The sequence below is a fragment of the Electrophorus electricus genome, chromosome 10 (genome assembly GCF_013358815.1).
Source record: "Electrophorus electricus isolate fEleEle1 chromosome 10, fEleEle1.pri, whole genome shotgun sequence".
In the NCBI taxonomy this organism is placed as follows: domain Eukaryota; kingdom Metazoa; phylum Chordata; class Actinopteri; order Gymnotiformes; family Gymnotidae; genus Electrophorus; species Electrophorus electricus.
Genome location: NC_049544.1, coordinates 12,659,336 through 12,684,341, shown reverse-complemented (window position 1 = coordinate 12,684,341; position 25,006 = coordinate 12,659,336). Strand labels below are relative to the sequence as shown.

At 40.2% G+C, this 25,006-nt stretch overlaps 1 protein-coding gene across 9 annotated transcripts in view; it reads right to left on the bottom strand.

The window, feature by feature from the left end:
- plecb (plectin b) overlaps nucleotides 1–25,006 on the bottom strand; it is a 104,584-nt gene that overhangs the window by 64,045 nt on the left and 15,533 nt on the right. For 2 of the 9 annotated variants that reach the window (XM_035531224.1, XM_035531226.1), the window contains exon 1: nucleotides 12,547–12,589. The exons of the other annotated variants lie outside the window; for them this stretch is intronic. In XM_035531224.1, coding sequence (XP_035387117.1) covers nucleotides 12,547–12,574 — 28 coding nt within the window. In that variant the 5' untranslated portion in view covers nucleotides 12,575–12,589. Of the gene's footprint in view, nucleotides 1–12,546; nucleotides 12,590–25,006 lie in introns of those variants that run through there. 9 annotated transcript variants of the gene reach the window in all.

Genomic DNA, 25,006 nt, shown 5'->3' with positions numbered 1-25,006 from the left:
TTTCACATTTATTTTAAAGTAGCACAATTAACAGAGTGGATCAATACATGGTTACTGTTTTTTTTATCTGTTGATGGAATCAGCTCTTTAAGTTGTCATTTTTTAGGTATTTGTGTAGGTGCTGTGGTAAAATTATGTGGTGTTGGGAACAAGGTCTCAGCTGTCTCCACTGAAAAAGAGATGACACCAGAGAGTCCTCTCTTACTAGCAGCTGAAACGTTATGGTCACCAGCACCTGTTCATGCCCAGGAAGTAATTAAAGCAGGCCAGACTTCATAGGTACAAGGACTGCCTGCAGATATATTTATATATTTATACATAGTTAAGGTCTTGAGTTATTACATTATGGTCACTGGCACCTGTTCATGCCCAGGAAGTCATTAAAACAGGCCAGCCTTCATAGGTACAAGGACAGTTTGTAGATATGTTTATACATAGTTAAAGTCTTGAGGTATATTACATATGAACTGTTAAGTTATCTATTTTTGCATTATCACATTATTGCATTATTAACACTGGCTGACAAATTAGTTCCAAATGTGTTTGAACAGAACTGCCTCCATGAGGCCAACTAAACTTCTGAGGGCAAGGGTTCTGTATCAAGGTGGACTTTAGAAGTCAGAGCACTGGAAAGGTCTGCGTTAACAGCTGCCAAACCATGCCTGTCTGAACATCCCTGGAGCATGATGCAAATGCCTGATCCCTAATTCTCTTATGCTCTTTATGCCTTGCTCTGACCTCTATTGGAGACCTGAACACTTTTCAGTGGTGATCTCCAGCTCAGTGGCCAATCAAATACACCCAAGACGGAACACACTGAACCTTACTTATTGTCTTTAAAAAATAAAAGATTTTTCCCTACCCTCCCAATCCTCCACATCCTTGAAATATATCTTGCTTCAGGTTGTAGAAGAACAAGTACAACCAGTTAGCACATTGGCAGATTTGGGGTTCAGGCCCTCAAATTCAAGACGGCCAGTACAAGGGCTAATAACCTGTCGCTCATTCCATGTCTGCAGATGATGCAAGAATACCAAACAAGACTGAACAAGTCGATGCAGACATGCGAAGGAGGCTAATTACAGAGAGGGAAAAGCAGATGCTATTTAACAATGCAGTGTAACAATATTGTAGGAAGCAATGTAGGCAGAGAAGCATCAAATCAAAAATTAAAGTAAGATAAATCTAACTGCTTGTTTGTTAGTTTGTTTACCAGCATGTTCAAATACAAAAAGTGCACTCTGTGGCAGTGTTGCTAATATAGCACCTTACAAATTTAAATTTGTAATCTACGTAATCATACGTTGCATGATGTTGATTATTACCTTGCATTGTTGCACTGTTAGTTAGTTTGGGTTTATGCAAAATGAATATAAAGAAAATGAATTGGTTATTGGCATGATATAAAAATAAATGATTTTACAATAAACAATGATGACAGTCCTCAGAATCGAAAGCATGCACCTTAAAACATTTTTAGCACTCACGTAGCATTTTAGCGCTTTCTTTTTCATTTTGATTAGCTCTGTTGCTCAAGATGTCTAACTTTATTAAGACTTTTACAATTTTTTAAGTTTGTCTAACTTTATTTTAATGTCAAAAGTAATTATATATTCAAAGATATTCAGAATTGTAGTGAAGCCACTAGTAGAGCCATTAGTAGGTGAGATATAGATATATATATATATATATATATATATATATATATATATATATATATATATATATATATATATATATATATATATATATATATATATATATATATATAGCACCTACACCTACTAACACCTACTAACACACACACACAAACACACTAGTGTGTGTGCTAACCTTAAAGCCAAAGCCCACTCTTGACAGAGCTCCTGCATTAATAACAGTGGGCAGAATTAGACAGCAGGAAGCCAAAACAGCCATTTCCAGTGCACATGGAAAAGTAGTAAAATGATGTAACTGCTCAAGTAAAAATCACAAGACTCTCTCATGTTCTCCTCAACATGAGTCACAGATCACTCCTTCTCCTTTTCCAGAGTGGAAAGAAATGCTAAGTCCCTGATTATCCTTCACTGAACACCTTCTGACTCTGACTAACACACTCATTCAGTCACTCTCCCACTTGCCCATGGCCTCGCTCCTTTCTGCAACCCTCCTTCACCACCACAGAGGTAAATATCATTGTGCACAATGACAAATTGCAATGTCCCACAGGCCATGTGTATCCTAATTCAGTGCAGGGTCTCGGCTCAGAGTATGCTGAATGAATAAGCAGAAATCCTTTCTTCCTTGTTCGTTTCTTTTTCTCTGTTCTCTTTGCTAACCGAAAGTCATGTATCTAATGAATATCAGGCTTAGAGTTGGCTACATACCATGCACGCAGTGAAGGCACAAAAAATGGGGTTTATGAGCAGTAAACATCTCAAGAAGCAGGCTCTCATCTGAGGTCGAAGGGAATTTGAAACAGCCTTGACTTTTCCGGCTCTCCTTGAGGCGAGCATTGCACAGAGGCAGAGCCATAGGGAAGCTGAGGCCCAGTGTGGGAAAGATGCTGAAAATGCCCTGCTTAACCGGACTAACCACCATAAGAACAAATCTGCTCCCAATTACAGTCTAGAACTGAGCCTGCTGAGAAGCCAATCAGAAGGTTCACCACTACAGTCCACAAAATGCCAACCTTCAAAAGACTTGACCAGCCCATAACACATACAGGACTTGGAGCTAAAATTACAAGACAATCTGTTCCTGCATGCAGGAAATGAGACACAACAAAGTAAAAATTGAGAAAGGTGCTCAACTGACAAGAAAGAAGGAAGTAGTTCAGTAAAGGTAAACAGTAACAGATTTTTGCACTGAGAGAGAGAAGGTGTGTTTGCAGTGCTATGACTATGCGTTAGTCATCCACAGATGGTGGGACGGCACTCAAAACCACATCCACTATCAAAGTCAACAAGAATCAATAACAGAGTGAACTCTACTTCACCCACCTACCCTTCTTGCTGCTGCGCCAGAAGCGGTCCCCCAGGACATCGCCCATGATTACCCAGCTTTGGCAGCTTTATGCACCAGAGGCCTTAGGCAAAGCCTCTACCCACTCCAGCACTAGCACCAGGGAGCTGAAGGTACCAGCTCACTCCACGCAGCCCGTCTGAGCCCCATCCCACCCACTGCATGGGGCAAGAAGAAGCGGAGGCAGGTGGGGTGAACCAGAGGGGCATGCAGGCAAGAAACAAGAGCCTTCTTTCATCCTTTGCCCACAAACATACAACAATATAGAGTTCATAAATCTGCCTAGGCCAACAGTGTCCCATCGCCCCTTCCTGTTTTGCCATACTCCATACATCTACAAGCACCACCACATTGTGCTCGTGACATTCAGGCGCTGACATGGGTTGCCTTTTTCACAGGCAATAACTAATTTAGTGTACTGTGACTGAGACAAAGATGGTTGCTGGGCTGTGAACGAGACGATGCGAGAGAATGAGCCCAAGCGGAAAGGACTGCAGACATTAGGGCCTCAGTATAGTCAGCTCGCAGTGTTTGATCAGCTTGAGAAGGGGCATAGAAACACACTACGGCCTCTGACATCAGAACACGGACATCAAATTTCATTCCACACTATTCTCATTAATAGCCATGGAACGGATCATGTTGTATTGGAACCTGTACAGCAGTGTCCCAGACTATACCAGGCTATCCTAAGCAACATTTTTTTTGTGACTGCTGGGTCAAAAATTGCCATGCCACATATAAAGTCTCACAGACACAAATGTCTTCACTGTAGCAACCCCACACTGAGGCTGCTGATTTACTACAGCATTAGCTTCTCTATTTATTGAAGCATGTTGCTTTTGTTTCAGGGGTTAACCTGTAACCATGCAAAACACTCGCGCTATAAAAACTGTTGAAAAGCCAGTGTGACATTACATTGTGTCTGGTAGATGGAACACCAAAAACCTTCACTGACTCTGACACACTCCAAGGGATGGTGTGTCAATGTCACTTTCAGTGTTAAATCACTGTGATTCATTATTATTAAGAATATGAAACTTCACATCTTGTGAGTTTCTTGAATAAATTAAAAGGCCAAGAGGTTTTTAATGCTTGTCTCCATTTTACAGATGCTGCAGCACTTAGCTAATGTGTGGCTGTGATGGCAGAGGGCACAAAATGACTGGCTGTGGAGAGGAATGCCAGGTGACTGGTGTGGGATCATGCCAGGTACACGCATCATACCAGGTCAACACATCAGAAGAACGAAAAAGGGTGTCCGCAAATGTTAAAAGGAACAGTGCCACCATGGGAAAAGTATGTGGGAGATTAGAGTCTCTGTGATGCGAGGAAAACACTATAAAAGCCTTTAAATGTTTTATCAGTGAGTAAGCAATCCAAAGCCACAATAGGGTGTGGTCAGCCAGATCATTTGGTTGCTATGGGAACATGAGTCACAAGCTGTAGGTTGGGCAAATTTGCTCCTTGCTCTGATCTGTGGTCAGCCAAAAGCTGCTGTTTCCCTTAGCAACTGCAAAGCAAAACTGACACAGAATGGGTTCTGGTAACAACACCGTAAAATGCACTCTAACCTGTACTTTATTTTTAGATTAACATTTCAAGAACCAACAAATTTCTTACTGTGCTGGGTACATGGACATAACAGTAGCAGAAGAAATTCATTCTCATTTAGACACGCAACAACAACAAAAAAAAAAATCACACAGAGAAGTAAGTGATTTATGTCAAAACTCAGCTTGTAAAAAGCTCCCATCTGGAGCAAATGAATCAGTTGCATTCTTTCCCCTTGAGTGAAAAAAAGAAAAAAGCTATAAGCGTTGACATTTGAAATAAAGCTCTGCTGATTTTCAGTGAGCTTTTTTTTGTTTCTCTCCCAAATAAAGAAAACTTCTGTTTACCACTATGTGGGTTTTGGATAATCATCTTGCTTCACCAAGGAGCCTTTATTGTGTATCTGAAAACTTCCTCCATTACATTTGCTCACAGGCTGGTCAAGCCACAAGGGGGCTCTGTGTTTTAGGTTTGGTCCACTAGATACATTCATAGCTCTTACTTAGGATTTGTAAGTTTTTCATAACATTTGACAGACCTCAGAATGTAAAAATGCTGTAAAAGAAAGCTGAAATGGTTCATTACAACATAAATTAAAATCTACTAAAAATCTCAGCAAAACTGGAATTGTACTGTGAGGCTAATATTTGAGTAACATCATAAACACCACTTAACTCATACCTTTAAAAAAAATGTTCCTTTTGTGACTTTTTTAATTAGTGTGAAACCATGCAACCATGCAAGATATTAAGAGCTCAGACTAAATGATCTGGCTGGACATCCATAATGTCCAGCGCTGCTCTGTTTCTGCAGAATTTAATTCCAACAGTAAACTGGCACACCTAAACCTTGTTAATCAATGTGTTCAAATAGATCTGAACAGGTGAATCTTATTAACCACAATGTGAATAAAAATTCCATCACATATTATACCCACTGTACACAAGTGAACCTGGGGTACTAAGGAAATGTCTATGACATGCTTTGGTCAAAATACCACAAGGATCAACTCCAGCATAATGCTAGCTGGTCCGGAAAGTACAAGTGCACCTTCGCAAAAGTAGCTCTCAAGTCATGGGATACTCAGATTAGGGGTAGTGTAATGCTAATGACTCATCTGGATGTGGAAAGATGAGCCAGATCTGAATGGCTTGTTTTAGCCTATGTTTCTGATGTAGGCATCCTACTAGATTGTTTGGTTCACAATTTGAGAGTTGGTAGGAACTCGATACCCAAATATATTTGCGCAAGCACGGAAAAAGTGATTTTTTCATAATATGTCCCCTGTAAATTGAAACAGACCTTTCTTCTCCTGCATACCTGCCTCAAACCTCAGGACTTTTGTCTAATACTCAGTTTTATAGCATTTTAATGAGCTTAGATGAAAACAAGACATGTTTTCCACAATGACAAACCATTACTCACTTTCTTCCATATGTTTATTCTCAGAGACCGGCATCTTAAGTAGATTTTCCTAATGGCTGCAGAATTCATTCCACACTGCACCCACATAAAAAAAATGGGGAATTTATACTGCAATTTTTTTTACACATCCCAGAATTTCACACATTCCTCAGTGGCTATCAAGGCTTAGTCTTTTTATTACTGAAGGCGGCTTGTTTTGGTATGCTTGCTAGCCACTGAGACACTTTGGAGCATTGAGAACATGTCCCTCCACCCAGTGTTAGTGGGCTGAGCTGATGAAAGGCCGCATGGCTGGTGGTTCTCATCTGAACTCATTGTACATGGGTGTGATAAGAACTCATGACCCAGCATCAAGTTTCATCACTACACAGCTCATCATTTCCCTATAGAAATTACATGGCACACTCACTATTCAGGACCATTCTAAGGTGTAATATTTCAAGCCAGGTTGTACCTCTTTACACATTTTTATGCATCTAGAGCTTGGGCATGTGGGACCTATAATGTTTCAGTGTCTGTTTCCATCTGATCTACCATTGTGACACCTCAGTGTATAACTGCACTTTAGTTGGGGGTCAGTCCCAACAATGTCAAGGGTAGGACCATCGACAATTCTAGCTGCATCAAAAAAAAGGATCCAGGCCAACTGAACTAGTCTGGTAACTCAACAGTGAAGGGGCAGATGCCAGGATGGAATGGAATAATTTTATATTTTGCCAGCAATAATGGCTTCTAGCTTCTCTCGCAGTGTGGTGGTACCACCACCCTTGTGTACTAAACAGGAGTATAATGCTGGAATTGCACAATTGTGCACTGTATTGCACAAGGATTTGTTGGACCATAACATCAAAGTCAGCATTCTTCGCCATTTAATAAGAGAACATCTATTAGTGTCTGGCAGGGCAGCTTTAATTAACTGAATCTTTTTCTGAATGGCCTAGCGCCTCAGGCAGCGTATGTGCAAGCTCTTTTGTCTAGAACACGGAAGAAGAAATTGTTGTGAGTGACTCCACCCCAAAGTGTACTCATGCCCTTTACCTCAGGCATTTGCATTAGCTTAATAGTAAAACACAAAGCAGGCACACAAGTCAAAGGTGGCCTCACTTGTTTGCATGAAACATCTCATTCTGTGAATGACTTACTTTTCCTCTCGGCCTCTCCGGACTCTCCTCCACCCCATGGCATTTTTTTAATTTTTCATACTAACTCCATACAAAACATGATTATTATGTACCTACTGGAAATCAGGTGATGCTTTGCCACCTGCTATTCATATACAGAGATACCTTTTACATATGTAGCCAATATTTATTTTGTGGGTAGCTCTTTGCAGAGTTTGTAGCGCCACACCCAAAGTTCATTATGTCTGTCAATACAGTAATTCACTTTAGAAGAGCTCAAGGTTAGACACGAAAGGGTATCCATAGAAACATAGATCTACAGAGAACAGGGTGGCTTTCCACTCAGCAGTGCTAGAGACGCCTTACTGCACTGCACATTCTTAGTACATATAAAAAGCTCACAGACATACCTAAAGTCTATGGATGGAATCATAACACTTGATTATACATGAATAGAAATAAATAGGTTTCAACTGTTCTAGCTGAAACCTGAGCCAATATTACAAAAAGAGTGAGATGACACGAAGTCAGAAAGCAATGGTGTTCTGCTTGACTCCAGCTTAACTTATAGGATATATGAGAAAAGAATGCTTCTGCTAATGGCCTTAGCTCTGCTTTGGGACACTTCCTCCAATGAAGCAGAATCTCTGAGTCAAAGCTGCACTGACATTCCAGAAGAATGTCAGGCATGTTCAGAAGTCCAAAGGCAAGTCTGTAGAAGTTCTGTAGAAAAATGCAACCGCTTTCTACTTGCATCATTTATTTCCCCCTAGGGACTTTTGTCCAATTGATTTATGCTTTCATTGTGTGTGTGTGTGTGTGTGTGTGTGTGTGTGTGTGTGTGTGTGTGTGTGTGTGTGTGCACCATAAATGTAAATGTGTTTATAGCAACGTGTGTGCCATCATTAGTCTGTTTCTGGTCCTGGCTGCAGTCACACCTATTTGTTCCCAAAGCATGCTGCTACAAATGACGTGTTCTGCAGCCATTGTTACACATGGCTTTCCATACTCATCCCAAACCCCCCATTCAACTCTCAAGAGTTTGAGAGAGAACAGGAGAACAGGCAGTAGTCAAAGAAATCTGCAACTATTTGTTCTTTCTTCAGTTATATAAATATTACAAAGCAATAAATAATACAAGGCATGCAATGTAATTCACACATGAAAGATGTATTTCTGAGACAGACCATCTTCACAGGTTCCATACAGCTGGTGTGTGTGGTGATGTGTGGGAGGGCTGAGGTGCACATGAGACGCATCTTCTGCAGTCCTCATGCTGGTGTTCAGCCATTTTTCGTTTAGATGTCTGCAGAACTTGGAGGACAACTTCTTTGGGATGGTAAAATGGTAAGAAACAGCAACTCACCTCCAACAGAACACAGCACAACAATAGCCCCAAGTTAGCTTACATTTCATGTTTTGCAGAATTTCAAAGTTTTCTACTTTAGTTTTAACTTAAGAAGTCAGTGCAAAGGATCTTCAGACGTGTTTATTAGTGGAGGTGGTAAAAAAAATCTTCCACTGTAGCGTGCACGAGTTAGTTTGCAAACAGTGCCACCTACTGATCTCTTGTAGGGCACCGATTTGAAAAATAGGTATCAGAAAATTAATCAGGCAGTTTGTACATTGTACCTGCCCTGTACATGCGAAGAATTGAGTTTACAGTTATAATTATGGCATTTAGCTGACGCTTTTATCCAAAGCAACTTACAATTATGACTGAATACAACTTGAGCAATTGAGGGTTAAGGGCCTTGCTCAGGGGCCCAAGAGTGGCAACTTTTGCAGTACACACAAGTACCTTAAACACTGACCTACCTCTGCCCATTTACAATTTGTGATTCATTTATACTCTTCTGACTGACAGCAGTCCATCAAGAACAGGACAGTGTAAAGACTAAATACAAGTAACGTCCCTGAAAAGTTAAAACATTAATCACTCCGTAAAGCCCATCAGTCTAAATAAATAAACACTTTATTTTAAAAGTACAACAAGATTAAAATACATTTAGCAGATTAACATTAACTAACTTATTATTTAATTTGATGAAGGAAGAGATCATAGAAACAAAAAGTATTCACATAACACAGCACAAATAACTTGGAGGTTATGCTAGGAGATTATGTCTATGTTTATTAAATAAAAGCCGATATGAAAGCTCAGAACTGAACTGATCTTGCTGTGGTTTATTTTTACATAACAATCTGGAAGCTTTGTGAGAACACATAGATCTAGGGCAGTGGTAGGTCGGTGGCTAAGGTATGGGACTAATAGTTGGTAGGTTGCCAGTTCAAGGCCCACCACCACCAAATTGTCCCTGGTGGTCCCCTGAGCAAGGCCCTTAACTCTCAATTGTTCAAGCTGTGTTTAACCATAACTGCAAGTCCCTCTGGATAAAAATGTCAGATAAATGCAAATCTGTAAAGCTTTACTGCCATTAGACCTGCCTTGTACCTACACACACTGACTACATCTTTAAGCACACATATCCATAGAGGTGACCTCTTGCATGTGTACCATTTCAGACGCTAACCCATCTACTTGCTTGCACAATTCAGCTTCCACTCTCCACCCCTTATTACTGGTCAGATTCTGAGTTGAGTGCATGATCACTGCTGACTGGATGTTATTTGTATGGTATACGATTCTCAAGATGGCAGAACTGAGAATTCTAGTGGTATGTGGATTCTGACCTGGTGCTAGTTTATCAGGCACAGAAGGTATGGTGAGGCCAGGGTTAGGAGAGGTCCATTACATAAATATCCAGTCCACAGGTCCTGATGTCAAAAACTGACCATTGATGAACGAATAGAGGATAGCTGGCAACTGTACTACTGCTAGAGAAATACACTGTCATACATTGACATAAAATATTTTAAATACTTACCTATTTGATCAAACCTTTCATTAAGTTTCAACCTTTGATTGGGTTTAAGGCACTTATTGTTTAGTGCTTCCATCTCTTTAACTTATCTTAATTTTTAATGTATTTATTATAGTCTCATTCTAAAACAATTTTTTGCGACTATAATAAATATTTATTTAACTGAACTTTCAGATGTTTTATTACTTTTATATTCATTTTGTTGTATAAATGTTTATTGGAAAAGCACTTTGAATTGCCTTGTGCATGAAATGTGCTATATAAACGCGTATATACACCTTTACACCTATAGTATTTGGCTAATTAGTTAAAACAGAAAGCACAGACATGTCTTCTGTATGTCTTTCACATAAATATCTTCAGTCGTATCAGGACTATAGCAGAAGAATATCCTATATAAAATGTAGCCTTTGTGTCCATCATGCCAGCCACCCAGGGGCACAAACCATCCCCAGCCATTCGTCAAGAAAAGGGAAAGACCCCATTTGGCAGCATTTGACCAAATCTATAATTCGATTTTTTTGGAATATTAGATTTCGATCAAAATGGTTTATTATATTGGATGAATGATATTCTGAAATGGTACATTCTCAGCATTATTAGCATTTTTCCATTGGCATGGTGCTGTTGCTGTTGCCATAGTATCAAATGGTTCCACACTTTTCCAGAAAAAAGGTTCTCGGATGGCAAAATTGATGCTTTTCTGGCCCTGAAATCTTACTGGTCTGATACCAATGTATCTGTGATGCAAGTGACTGAAGGGTGGGACAGTAAAGTTGTTTACCAGCTTTTCCACCTTTTTACAACAAAAAGCATGTGAACTGCAGCAAAAACAGCAGCAGAGAATCATCAGTGGTCCACGGAAATAACAAACACATTACTTGTGATATTGCCATTTGGTTTACATAATGTCTTCCGACTTCTGCTGCCAGATTAGGGAACAGCCACATTTTTGGGCTCTCAAACTAGTGGGAAGGTGGGTCACTTCTTAAAAGGTTCACTAACCAGCAACAGCTCCACCATGAGCATTGACTGTATTTCACCAGTTCCCAAAACTATACATTTAAAGTGACTATTACAGTATAGTATATAGTATATTTTGCATTTGCAAGTTTAGATTACAGATAGCTCACTTATCATTGCAGTATTTGCATATGTATAATTTTAAGTAAATTATTCATCATGGTGACTAGAAAGTAAACAAGAATTTGAAGCTAGTTCAATTCTCTGACTTGCAGGAGGTGACACTGTTGTGTATAGCAGGGCCACACGCCTCACCATTTACCATAGCTCAGACATAATACACACACACACACACACACACACACACACACACACACACACACACACACACACACACACACACACACACACACACACACACACACACAGAGAGACCCACTGGAGACTCTTTCAGGCTTCTCCTTGAATAGCACAGATTAATAAACACACAAAGCATGGACAGACAGAGCTTGACACTATGTGTGGGAGCTCTTTCATTTGGCTTCTGGCATCAACAGCAAACAGTGATCTGTTCCCACTCAATGCAGCACTGAAGGCCTTTCAGTGAGAGAAAAGGCCCAAAAGGCCTTAGCATGAAAACACACCACTCACTGAGGGCTACCAAAGGCACGCAGTCAAGAGAGCAGCCAGTTCTGCTGGCTAATAGCATCTACATTCTAGGGGAACAGGCAGGCTCAACCCACACGCTCAGTTGCAATTCAGTACATGACTTATTGCCAGTTACAACAAATCCTACTTTCTTCTGAAAGTGATATAAAATATATAAAAGGTTTTGACACACAGTAGCCTGGAATATTTCTAGTGGCTCATGTAGTCATGGATGGACAGTAACAGAGAGGCAGATATTCATAAACACTATATGAATATCTGCATGGAATTCTATATGCATTTCTGTGTATAATTAAATAGTAATCAGAGATTTAACTACAGGTCTTAATCCTCAATTCGGAGGTCTTATATCTGTCCTAAGTGTGAACTGACTTCTGCCTGAAAGGACTAAAAAAGATCTTATCCATAACTCCAACATATAAATATTGTAAAGATCATAAATATGTCACTCTGCCACTCAACATGTCATTTACACCTCACGTCAGGATAAGTGCCAGACAGTACAAGATAAAGCCAATCATATAGCAAAGTGAATGAAATAACCCTAACCCTACCTCTAGTTCCACTGTAGTTTGGCAAAGGCCCCATGATTCAGTGAAGAAAAATACATTTAAAAGGACTGTATACTCTACCACACAGTGTACCTGACTGTCCAAAATAAAAGCTACAACACAGCTTTAATCAAATATGACACATGCATGAATGCAAAGATAACTCCCTCTTAACACCTTTTTCTCCTCACTCTCTAAATGCGTGCACACACACACACACACACACACACACACGCACGTGTATGTTAGGGGCACAGACCTACTAGAACAGTACCCGCTGTCTCACAACTCTTTTCTTTTTGCCCCTTGTTAGCTATGCTCCTCTTTCTCCTGCTGTACTCTTGCTTTTATGCTTTGAGTGCAACAGTCTCTTACCTTTGGCCGCGTAGTACAAGTCCAGCATTCTGGAAAGTCAAACGAGACTTCTGCCTTGTTCGCACTCTCTCTCCCACCAGGTCTCTCCGTTTCTCTCTCTGGTTCTCTTCCACCTCTGCCCTGCCTTCACGTCATGGCTGGCAGTGCTACAAAGTAAGAGATCCCCCCCACCGCCCCCTCCTTTTCAGGTTACCGTGGCCCTGCCCACGAGCTAACAATCTGTGAGCGCATGTGTGCGTTTCAGGTGCGCATCACTTGGACGTTCACCCCTTATGTTCTGCTCACATGTACGTTCTTTAAGAGGATTTGCCCACTATAATAGAACATTTCATAGCACAGCACAAAGCAAAAAGTAATGCATACAATCTGATGGTCACAGTGTAGCTGGCCCCAGTATTGACTAGGTGTGGACACAGACATAGTGTTGAGGCCATAAAGTAAATTATTAACCACCACATAAGCACAGTGAACATGGAGATATGCACTAAAGACATTTCATTCTGCAGTTCTGAATCTATTTTGGATATTATACTGTCAACTTGAATTTAAACACATCTGACTGTTATAAAATATAATGACGAATATTGCCTTTAATTATGCCTACATAAAGTACTACTTTCTTGTTCTGTCATGAATTAGAAGAGATTAAGATTTAAGGAATGTTTTTTCACAAACAGTGATAAGGAAGGAAAAGCAATTCATGTTTTAGGTTTTCTCAGAGTAAAGACTAGAGTGTGTTTAGCATGCAGTCTTTCATCCTTGCAACAACACTTCTCTTGTGTACATTTCAGTCGAGGTGTTGGCTCTGGTGAAGTCTTGCTGGGAAATAAAGTGCAATAACAGAGAACAACCAACTACTGAACATCTCCCAGGCAGAACTTAGTGCTTAGTCTTTATAATGAGCAACATTAAAGAGATTTCAAGAGACAGGCACTTTCTCGTCAGTTGTTTTCAGATTCTGGGCTCTCCGTTGGACTCTGAATTACCATCAAAATCCTGTTATCTTACACAAGCTTAGCACTCTTACAAAGTCACCACCAAAGCTACATATAGTCCTCATGTGTAGTGGAAGACAATGCTATATGGCCAGGATTTAAAGCTGAGGACCAGTTTCAGATAACCCCAACCCCAGATTTTAAATGTTGCAAGAACACATGAAGACTTTATATGGTGCAGTGTGCAAATAACTGGGCAGCGGCTGCTGCTGCTGTTGCTATTTTGTTTCTGTACTTAGAATGATGTTAAGATCATTAATTTGTCCAGTTAATATCAATATTAATATTAGAGTTAATATTAGCGCTAGTTCATTAATTTGTCCAGTTAATATTAGAGCTGTGTGTTTGAGTATAACAACATTTGCGTGTATATGCATGTGTGGGAGAGGTGCTTCTGAAAAAGCACCATACCTCCTGAATGTAAAGGACATAGCCTTATATTCGCAAAATATAAATAAAAAAAATTCTAACAAGAAATTGTTAAAAATATAATACTAAAAAGCATAATAAAAATCACAGAATATGAATACAAATTGGGTGTTTTGTTTGTTTGTTTTTTAACTAGGCTTCTCTCTGCTCCACTAATACACATCCTGAGGGGCTGGAACAGTTCCAGGCAGTGTTAATGGTTCTCCCAGAATGGCACCTGTGGAGAAAGAGAAACTGGAGATCTTTTCTCTAAACAGTAGGAGACAAAGACCGGCCAAGGGAGAGGCATGCAACCAAAACCTGTTCTCCTGTATTGCTGTGATCGGCAGCAATTAAATACATTCCCTTGTTTCCCTGCATTGCTGTATGTCTCATGGTTCTTTTTTAATTAAACTATTAATTTGATCAGGGTTTTTTTTTTTTTTTTCAGATGAAATCTACAAAATTGACATCTAATTTAAATTCATTGGCTCCCAATTTAAAGTTATGAAGTTGAATGACTGGGTCTTAATTAATACCTGCTTAATATTAAATAAGATGTAAAAATAACTGCATAGCAGGTGAACTTAGGGTAGGTAGTTAGGGCTATTTGGTTATCGAGTGCTCTACTTTGATCCACCTAACAGGAGCAAAATAAAAGGAGTGCACTGAACTGAAAAGGTCAAGTGAACAGACTAAAGAAATATCTGACCTTTCATCTAGATTTAATTGTTTCAAAATAAGCAAACTTCAGAAACTCCCCCAGTTTCTTGTCTTTGTTTAAACGTCTTTGAGTTAGTACTGTACAGATATGCAGGCACACACACACACACACACACACACACACACACACACACACACACACACACACACACACACACACACACACACACACACACACACACATTTATTCATTCTCAGGTCTGGTATATCTTCTTTTCCCACTGAAACAGTTCTTAACAGTTAGCATGTGTTACTGTATTACCCCTGGTTCTGAACAGCAGAGGGCAGTACATAGCTGGGTGTTTATCCGGACACATGGACTAAGGGAAGTGTAGCCCTAGGTGCTGACCCTACATCAACATTCACCTACCTGACCAAGGAATTACTTCTTTGAATATCCCAGTGTATCTTGCTGCACAGGCATAATAAATATTGTGATACCTTTTCATTCATTTTCTAAGTATGAGTTTCTTTTTCAATTTCTTATAGAAATATATATTTCTAAATTTCTACATTTCTAAATCTAGCTCCAAAGACACTTATAACATTTTCTGATTCACATGTGCTGAGCAGCCAGTGAAAAGTACCATGTTGGAGGACTTCCTCATGGTTTCCTGACTAGTCAAAATGTAAAGGTTATTTTGAGATGCAAAGCACTGTGCTTTGTGTAGAGCAGCACAACAGTCACACTGTGCACCTATGATGGCAGATAGAAATGGGAGATACTAGGAAACTGGGATACAACTCAGAAAGAACAGGGGAGTCCAGAGGAGATGCCAGGCTGTTGACCAGGCCAAGGCTGGCAGTACCCTTTGTCCTGAGCATGGTGTGTCAATTATTGAAAGCCAAACACAGGTTAATTATCACAGGCAGGAGGAATGTCTCAGATAATAATATTTAATTACACACACATACACATACACACACATACACACCCATATACACATACATATACACACATGGGGAAAAAAGGATCTGAGTATTTTACAGAAGTTGGTTTCTGCATGATGGTCTGCACAATTGAGTTTCTTTCTGGCTCCAACACACTTGATTGGAGTGGGATTACAGGGCTAGGTGGTGACGGGGAACATTTTAGAGGAATCAGTGGGCAGACAACAGGACATCTCTTTGTGTGCATGCTTACATGCAGACAATGCGAAAGGCAAGACTGCATCAACAAATACACACAAACACAATCATCATCAGACACACACAATATGTTGTCCTTGACACACACACCCACCCACCCACCCACCCACAGTGGTGTAACGTCACATCAGTGACAACCGTAGCTAACTGGAAAAAGAGCAAGCCAGGCGTCACCTCCTGTGGTTCAGGGGAGCAGTAAACAGGAAGACGGGGAATGCAGACAACTTCCCGAAAGGCCAGGGGATTCCCTCCTTGACTGGGTCTCTACAGGCGAGTGTAAGGCAAAACCCTAAACCACAGAGACAAGTGAAGTGACACAGCAAAACAAAGTACTCTTGAAATCTTCCACTGAATGTAAAGAAGAGTCTACCTGGAGCTGGACTTTGAGTAAATGCAAATCCATTAATTCTTATAACCACCATCTATGTGGTTTCCTCCAGGATTCTGATGTCTAAAGCCCACAGCATGAGCATTTGTACAAGTACCCCAGATTCCTCCCAAGAGCCCATCTTAAGCTGCACTGCAGAAGCACTAATGCTGGAGACAGCCAGGATCTAATGCAGGAGCCTGTTCATAACTGCTGCCAGGGCTTTTATCTCTCTTTGTAAAGGAGACATGCTGCCTGTCTGACCTACGAGAGGCATACACTTCTGCCACCTAGATTTATTGTCCGGTCACATGTAAAATCTGAACGCTACCATTTTTTGTATTTGTGTGTTTTCTGCCTTAGACCTTTTCTTGACTATTCCCATTTATTCCCATTGGTCAAAGAGACTTGTAGAGTGTGGGTGCAAAGCATGCAACAGCACATCCCTATACACCCTGTACATCTTTACACCCTGTACACCCAAATATCTGTCTGTACATCCTATACTACCAGATATCTGTCTGTACACCCTTTAAACCAAAAAAATATATCTGTATGTACACCCTATACACCCAAATATCTATCTATCTGTACCCATTATACAGCCTAACTTCTCTATTTCATAAATGGTGCAGTATGCATTATTCGCTGCAGTTGTACCACATGTTGGAGACAAACAAAAACGTCTTTGAAATGCGAGCAAGAGACAAAATAATTCCCTTTTAGAAATGTTTACTGACAGAAAAGAAAACATTTAAATTAAACTGCCTAGTGCACCGTCAAAAACTGTCGCTTCCTCACTAAAACTAATCAAAACTAATCAAGTTACAGTGACATCACACTTAACGGTCAAGTCTCAAAAACATAATATGTTCCATCACTCAAATGTGACCAACATCTGTATTCAGTTCAATATAAAATGAAATATAAATACATAACAGATCAAATATTAAATTATGATCGTCACTTTCCAATTAGTTTTAACTAACAATAAGCAATCTCCTAGTCCTTAATTGGCTCTTACATATGCTGCTGCACAGCATATTTCTTGAGTGGACCGGAGTAGGCTGGCACGATCTTTCTCCCTTAGGAAGTCTACATGCTCAGATTGAAATTGATCTGCAGTGGAGAGTCCTGCTCCTGCTGCCCTGCTGGTGATGTCATTAATCTGTGATCAGACAGGCATGAGGCCTGCCCTGTTTATCCAGCCCTGCCTGTTACTCGACTCTCCATTCCCAGCACCATGACCTGTCCAAAATCCCTACCACTAGTGAGCAAGAGAAGCCCGAGAGGAAGCATGTGGAGATCTGCTACTGGAGAAAGGCTTTCCATCTAACACTGTGATGCGATCTGCTAAGTGAATGGCTATCTTAGCAGTGACGTGCTAGATGTTCACAGAATTGCTAGATTAGCGGTCGGACAGGAATAGAGTGATGCGTTCATCATTATATAGTGACTGGACAAGCCTTTCTTTGCCTTTGGGGGTGCTCTCATTGAGAAGCTGATCTGGGGTTTCAGGCAATGGCAGAGTGACAAATCTCTTTACACACAGTGGAGAAGTGATACCTCAACCATGCTATAAACATACCAGACCAAACATACCCCAGTCCAACATATCAGCTGAGACAAAGTTCTCATGCATGTGAAATGGGCACCCCATAAGAGCAAAGCCTTTTATACCAGTTAACCCCACAGTGATGTGTTTTTACAAGCTCAGCAGTGCTGAAGTACATGAATATACATCCTCTGTTTTACATTTATCTGACACTTTTATCCAAGGCAACTTTATGACTGAATACAGCTTCAGCAACTGAGGGTTGTAGGGCCTTGCTCAGGGGCCCAACAGTGACAACTTGCCAGTGTTGGGGCTTGAACTAGCAACCTTCGAATTATTACACTAGAACCTTAACCAGTGAGCTACCACTGCCCCTTGTCTGTGTTTTAACTCACACATAATATAAAATACACCTTTATTACATAATTATATCCTTACTAGCGCTCTTTCAGAGCAGTCTTGGGCCTTCCCACAGGAAATGGAAGATGAGGAGAACAAAAAGTAGAATAAGGTAAAATGTAGAGTTGTCTAATTAAATGAAAATAAATACACATATAGAGATGTATTTTCTGATGCATCCTAAAGTTATTAAATGTACCAATAAGAAAATGCCTGTGGACACACCTTCCAGGTCTGTGGGAATGACATTTGCTCCCTGGTTTGCAAGGGAAATATCAGGCTTGCTGTTTCAATGAGTGGACAATACGCTTCCTATGCTGGCAGGACTTTTTATAGACATGACAATGGAAGGACTGGGTGGGGTCCATTTCAAATGCTAATCTTCTGTGTATCCAGTAGTTACAGCTCAATAAGTGAGATTGAACTGCAGATGCTGTTTGATGCTCTCAAGTGAAGTTTCAAGGAATCTTTGAGAAGCCGTAATTCTTGAATATGGATGTCTACTTCCTCTTTTGCATGCAAAAAACCCCAAAACAGTTATCAGTATGTATGTTACAGAGGAGTATGTTTGTGTGTATATACCATATAAGGTTAGTGACATTTGGATAACACAACCTATGTTAAGTGGAAAATATGTATTCTGACATGCAGCTACTTGCATACATGTACATTCAGAAAATGACCCTTTGTCTGTTTGTCAAAACTTCCAGCAGTCCTGCAAACAATGTGACAAGCGGACACCCCTCCCTGGTCCAGCTACCCCCTGCTGTAAAAAAAAAAAGTCATGTCCCTTTAAACATGCATACCGTCTCATTCTCATTCTCTCTCTCATACAGGGGAAACAGTGAAAGTCAATGTGACATTGGATAAAACAAGAAGCTAAACTAAACTAAAGGAAATCTGAAATATTCCTAATGCTGTGCAAGTTCTTTCAAAAAGTGTAAGATGAGCTGTATGAGCTGAAGAGGGAAAAAGACACAGTGACGGAGTAGATACAGAAGCGTGGAGTGAAGAGGGGAATGTGTGTACCTTTGAGAGTAGAGATCTCCTGCTGGATGGATCTGCCAGCCATGACTGGATGTGAAAGTGAATTTCTTCAGTGAGTGTCCTTGTGAGCAATGCTACTTCTTAAACGCTGTGACGGTTTCCCTGTCTCTCTCTCTCTCTCTCTCTCTCTCTCCCTTTCTTTCTTTATCACACTAGGATGAGGTTCAGTGAACCTGTGAATCCAGATGGCTCTTTCGCACCTGCTGTGAGATGAGTCTTTGAATGTCTTTTGATTAGTTGGAAACCACTTGTTTAAATATGTTTCTATTGCCTGTCTTGCTCCTTTGGAGCCTCACATGCCTCCACTCACACACTGTGTAAGAATTTGCTAAGCCACGCCCTTCCATTCCCGTCATCTTCTACCACACACACAGATCATCCTGCTGGAGCCAATTGCAGCCTTCACATTCATAAATGCCAATTCCTTTACTCTGGTGTTTCTTGAAAATCTCACTCTGGGTTGCTATAAAGATACACACAGAGTAAAAAGTTCACAGAGAGACCAACTACATTCTCAACATAGTTCACATGAACCCCATTAAAATCAGGGAAAGAAAACCACTGTCCACCAGAAGTACTGACCAGTAAATAAATAAATAATAATAATAAAAAAAAAACCATCAAGGCCTTTAAATGCATTAGAACACAGACAGGAATTATCTTTTAGTTTGAATGAAATCCATCTAATTGGATAGTAGTTCACTGGCTATTATAATATCCTACTGATCATTAGAACTCCTCTGAGCAGCATTTGGTCTTGCTCATCGTACGTGAACAATGTAGGTGTTATCTCTTCTTCTCATCAATCCCACTATTATATTTTCCTCAATATCACAGATATTTTCATTCTGCTACCAGGCTTTACTGCTCGAGCCTTTGTGTCTGTCCTTCCTCTTTTTTCATGAATGTAAATCTAAGATAACTATTCATCTGGATCATGCAGACTGCAGAATTAGCATTGCAAGCATGAGCATTTGTGTTTTTGAAAGGGCACATTATTATGTCTATCAAATAATAAATGTGAGTTAGAGGAAATGAGTGAGAGTCTGCTGGCATGTCAGGAAGAGCCAGTCTCGCCTCTCTCTCATGCCCAGGACGGATAAACTGGGAAAATGCCAACACTAGCTGCCAAATAGAAGCTTACCAGGTCAGCACTTTCTGCAAACATACAAACATGGCAAACTACATATCCCAGTATTCCCAATTAGTTTGGAACAGAATGTTGTGGGTATCAACAATGTATTGAGCAAAAAGTGAATTGGATAAATGAACTCTTATTTAGACTGAAGATCCTTCAGAGTTTAAAGTATTTCAGAAGAAAGTAATGTAGACACTTGATCAAGCAACATAATAAATATACTGTGGTTTAAGATGAAAGTTATTTTGGATGTTCTGGCTAGTTTCCACAGGACAGTTGAGAGAAACATACACACGTTTCCCAGGCAAGTGCCAATGATGCAGTATTTACACAGATGCGTGTTACAAGGCTGTATCAGTGAGCTCTGTCCAACTGGAGTGAGCTGTCGGTGGTTTATGCAGGTTTTTAAAGGAGTAAATATCCATCAGTGCAGTAGTTCACTAGTCCCTAATGTGTACCTTGCTTTCAGGCTCAGGCATTAACACCTTTCAGAGGAATGCTTGGAAGTTATTTCTCTCTCTCTAAATCCCTCCCTCCCTCCACCTCTGTAGCCATTGCTCAAGGCGTATATCAACCAACAGCTAATGGGAGGATTATTTTTGTATTAGGAAATGAAGATTTAATTTAGGGGAATGGAAAACAAATGTTGATCATCCGAGAAAAAGATTTGGGTGGGATTTTAGCCACAAGTATATTCCAGTGATGATGGTTAATAGCTGGCTGTATATGTTATTGTTGTTAGTGTTGACAATGGATATTGCTTAACAGGCCTCATAAAGTTAATTTCGAATTCATTTTGACAGTCAGTTTAATACAGTTCAGTTTAAGGTGTGAAGACCTGATTGCAGATCTGTCTGTTATGTCTGACAGAGAAAGGAAACCCCACCCATGGCCTCACTCAGACTATTGGGATTTGTGTGCTAGAGGCCATTGCCATTCAGTAGCTCAACTGTGGACATCAAAATCTACATTCCATCTGTCTGAGGTCACACCCCTTAGCATTCTAAAGGAGAGGACAGTCACCCTGTCCAGCCTGCCAGCACCTTCACTGAGCTGAAACAGAATGCAACCATGAACACGCACGCACACGCACACACACACACACACACACACGCACGCACGCACGCACGCACACACACAGCTCCAATCATCTTTGGAGGGGCAAATCTTTAATGGACAGTAACAGTAACAAACATAAGCCTTGGAATACACAGGGAAACTATTTAATAGTTTAAGAAAATCACACACAAAAGGCACCACACATTTGTGTTTGTGCATGTTTGTGTGTACACATGTGTTTGTGTGCGCATGCGCATGTGTGAGAGCTTGTGTGAATGTGTGTGTGTGTATGTGTGTTCGTGCGTGTAAGCGTGTGCATGCATGTGTGTGTGAGAGCTTGTGTGTGTGTGTGTGTGTGAGCTTGTGTGAGTATGCGTATTTGAGTGTGGATGCAGAAGCAGGATATGTGACTGGGGATCACTTCTAATACCTCCTCATTGTTCTGGACCATAGTTAGCATTCCAGCACACTGGCCCCACTCACTCTATGATCATTTGTTTGCTTTCCCTTAGCTTTCTGAAGCTAAGAGAAACACATTACAGATTCTTTGACTCAAAATGAGGCACTTATGGACAATAGATGATCATCTTCCACAAAGAAACACTAAGAAACCCCCCCCCCCAAAAAAACCTATATATATATATATATATATATATATATATATATATATATATATATATATATATATATATATATATATATAAATAAAATATATAGATCTATCTATCTATCTATCTATCTATCTCTCTATTATATCTCTCTCTCTCTCTCTCTCTCTATCTATGTGTGTGAATGCTACAAAATTGTTTATTGGCATTGATGATAGCAAGTTGTTTTTGTAATGCAGCTGTTTTATGTGAGTGCTAAAGGGCTGGTCCTTGAAAGAGCACAATACCCCCTTGTCTAGGAATGAAGCCAGAGGGTGTCAGAGGTTGATCCTCACAGGTTTCCGTATTTATGCTAAATATGCTCACACCCACTCATGGCATCAGGGCCATAGTCAAGACTGAAGGGTGCCGTCACTGACTGAATGCACTGAGATAACATAATGCCATGTCCTCAAACTCCAATAATGACACACAGGGACTAGTCAGAGGAGACAGAATCTTTAGACTTTTCCACCATCTCTCTCCGCTCAGAAATGTTAAAGGCTGAATGAACCTTTGTTGTCATACAGAGAGAAGGCCACTAGGGGCTGTGCTTATCCAGGTCATTGTGATGTTCTTTACAAATATGCCAGACTTAATCAATGACCAAGTGCAGCACTGTCAAAAAAACCCCAAACAAAACAAAACAAAATGAACGGAGGAAATTATGCTGCTCAGTATCTGCAGCAAAAAAAACATAGGCTGGATATCTACAGCAGGACTTACCTGCTTAAACTTCACAGTGACTCAGATCCCACAGGGGGATGGAAGTTCATGGCTAACAGAACCTTTGCCCCATGAAATGTAATAGAGAGCTTACACAGAGACCCATACTGCATTTATCACTTCTAGTATCACTGCAACTGCAATATAATTATTTTTATGATCTGCTATGAACATGAATATTGTGAAGATAATGGTAAAGCATCTAGGAAAAGTGGTCATGGACTCACATCAGGAGCAACATTGTATTCTATTATATATATTTTCCTACTGTATTTGAATAATTGATTTCACAATTTTAAGCTCATAGAATATATATATTATATTCCAGTTATCCCTATTAGTTATCCAAACTCCAAACAGTGCATCAAGAAGGCAAACTAACAAATCACAGACAAGTGTTCAGTATGAAAGCCTCACTATGGCAGGATTTGACATTTGAAGCACACAGACAAAAAGGGGTGCAGGAGTACAGGGAGGCCAAATCTTTGCCGCTGTGCGAGGGGCGCGCTGGCCTGCTCTCTGCAGTAGCGACACTCGGAAATAAGAATACTATTTGAATCGGTTTCTGTGGTCCCTAATTAAAGAACAGATTGCGCATTCTCTTCTCTCTGGTGACTTCAGCCTTCATGCTTTTACTGCATACCACAATCCAATTGGGGCCAAATAACCCCTACAGGAAGCCCCAAATTAGCTGTTTTTAGAGCACTGGGCTTGGGTAAATAAACATTTGGTGTGGCAGAGCAAGATGAGGGTACCAGCCCAACCAAGAAGACAAAGAATGCCCTGGCACAGTGCCAGCTGACTATTGTCAGGCATTTTACTACTTTCTAGTTGTTTCTCTTTCTCTCTCCAACACACAACAGCCTAAACATCTGCACAGACCAACAATATGCATGAAGCGTGCTACTACATCTTTCTAAATTACTACCAGTAAGATGCAATGCATTTGATATTCCCCAGATGGAGCAAAAGGATTCTCTCACTGCCATCCCTCCAGGATCTCATTAAAGAATTGAGATGTGGATTATAACCAGAGTAGCAATGAATGACTTATACTTCACTGTTCAAAAAGATTCTCTAATTAATGCTTTGCTATATTGGAGCATGCAAGGAGCAGAAGGAATGGAGAATGATCAGGGCTGAAGGCAGCATCAGAGGGGTGTTTCTGACCTCACATATCAGCCCAGAGCAGAGCAGAACATAACAATAAATGATGCTCCACTTGGACAGGCTTTAGGGACTATACTGTGTTTGTGTTCATGTTTGTTTGTGTGCGTATGAATGTGTAGATGTAGACATGTGTATGTAGACTTGTATGTAGTCTTGTGTGCAATGTGTGTGTGTGCGTGCATATGTATATGTAGACTTGTGTGCTTTGTAAAGTCTTCTTGGTGTAGAGGGGTGTGTGTGTGTGTGTGTGTGTGCATGCATATGTGCGCACAGAACAGCTGTGTAGGGTGACCTGGCATGTCATTCCCAGGCCACGTGGTGACTCGGATATGCCAGCTGGAGTTGTGTAGCGTGCCACTCTGTTGCAGTCAGCAGCTTTTTTCTGTCGCCATCATTTTCCAGCCCTGCTTTGTAAATGTTACTCATCTCCTATCTTAGCTCAGTTCTTAAGGTGCTCAACTAGTAATCAGAAGGTTGCCAGTTCAAGCCCCACAACCAGGTCGCCACTGTTGGGTCCCTGAGCAAGGCCGTTAATTGTCCAAAATGTATTCAGTCATAAGTGTAAGTTGCTTTGGATAAAAAGCCTCAGCTAAATCCTGTAACTGCTTTAGAATACAGAGGGCTTATTCTTGTTTCATTTTAGAGGGCTTTTTATTTCCCCTTTTTCTTAGAAGTGAACTTTGTATGACAGTATAGTACGAGTTGGCCAAGTTATTGAAGAGATATAATTACAAAATTACCATTAGTTTTGTGTCTATATGAATATATTAGGTCAAATGTATGTATAAACAACATTTATACAACATATTTTCAGTTATAATAACATAATCAACATATTTTCAGTTATAATAAGATTCAACTAAATAACTATAGTATTACTATTATGTTACCATTTAAAAGGTGTTTGAAATAAATAAAGACAACAGGCTTAAAATAAAATATAAATGAAATTAAATTAGATTAAATTAACTCCAATAAAAAGATGTAAACATTGAAGCATTATGCAGTTTTCTGCAGTATCAAAGGGTTTCTCATGCTAATTATTATTAACATGTAAGTTCTTTATGGGGTGGGCTC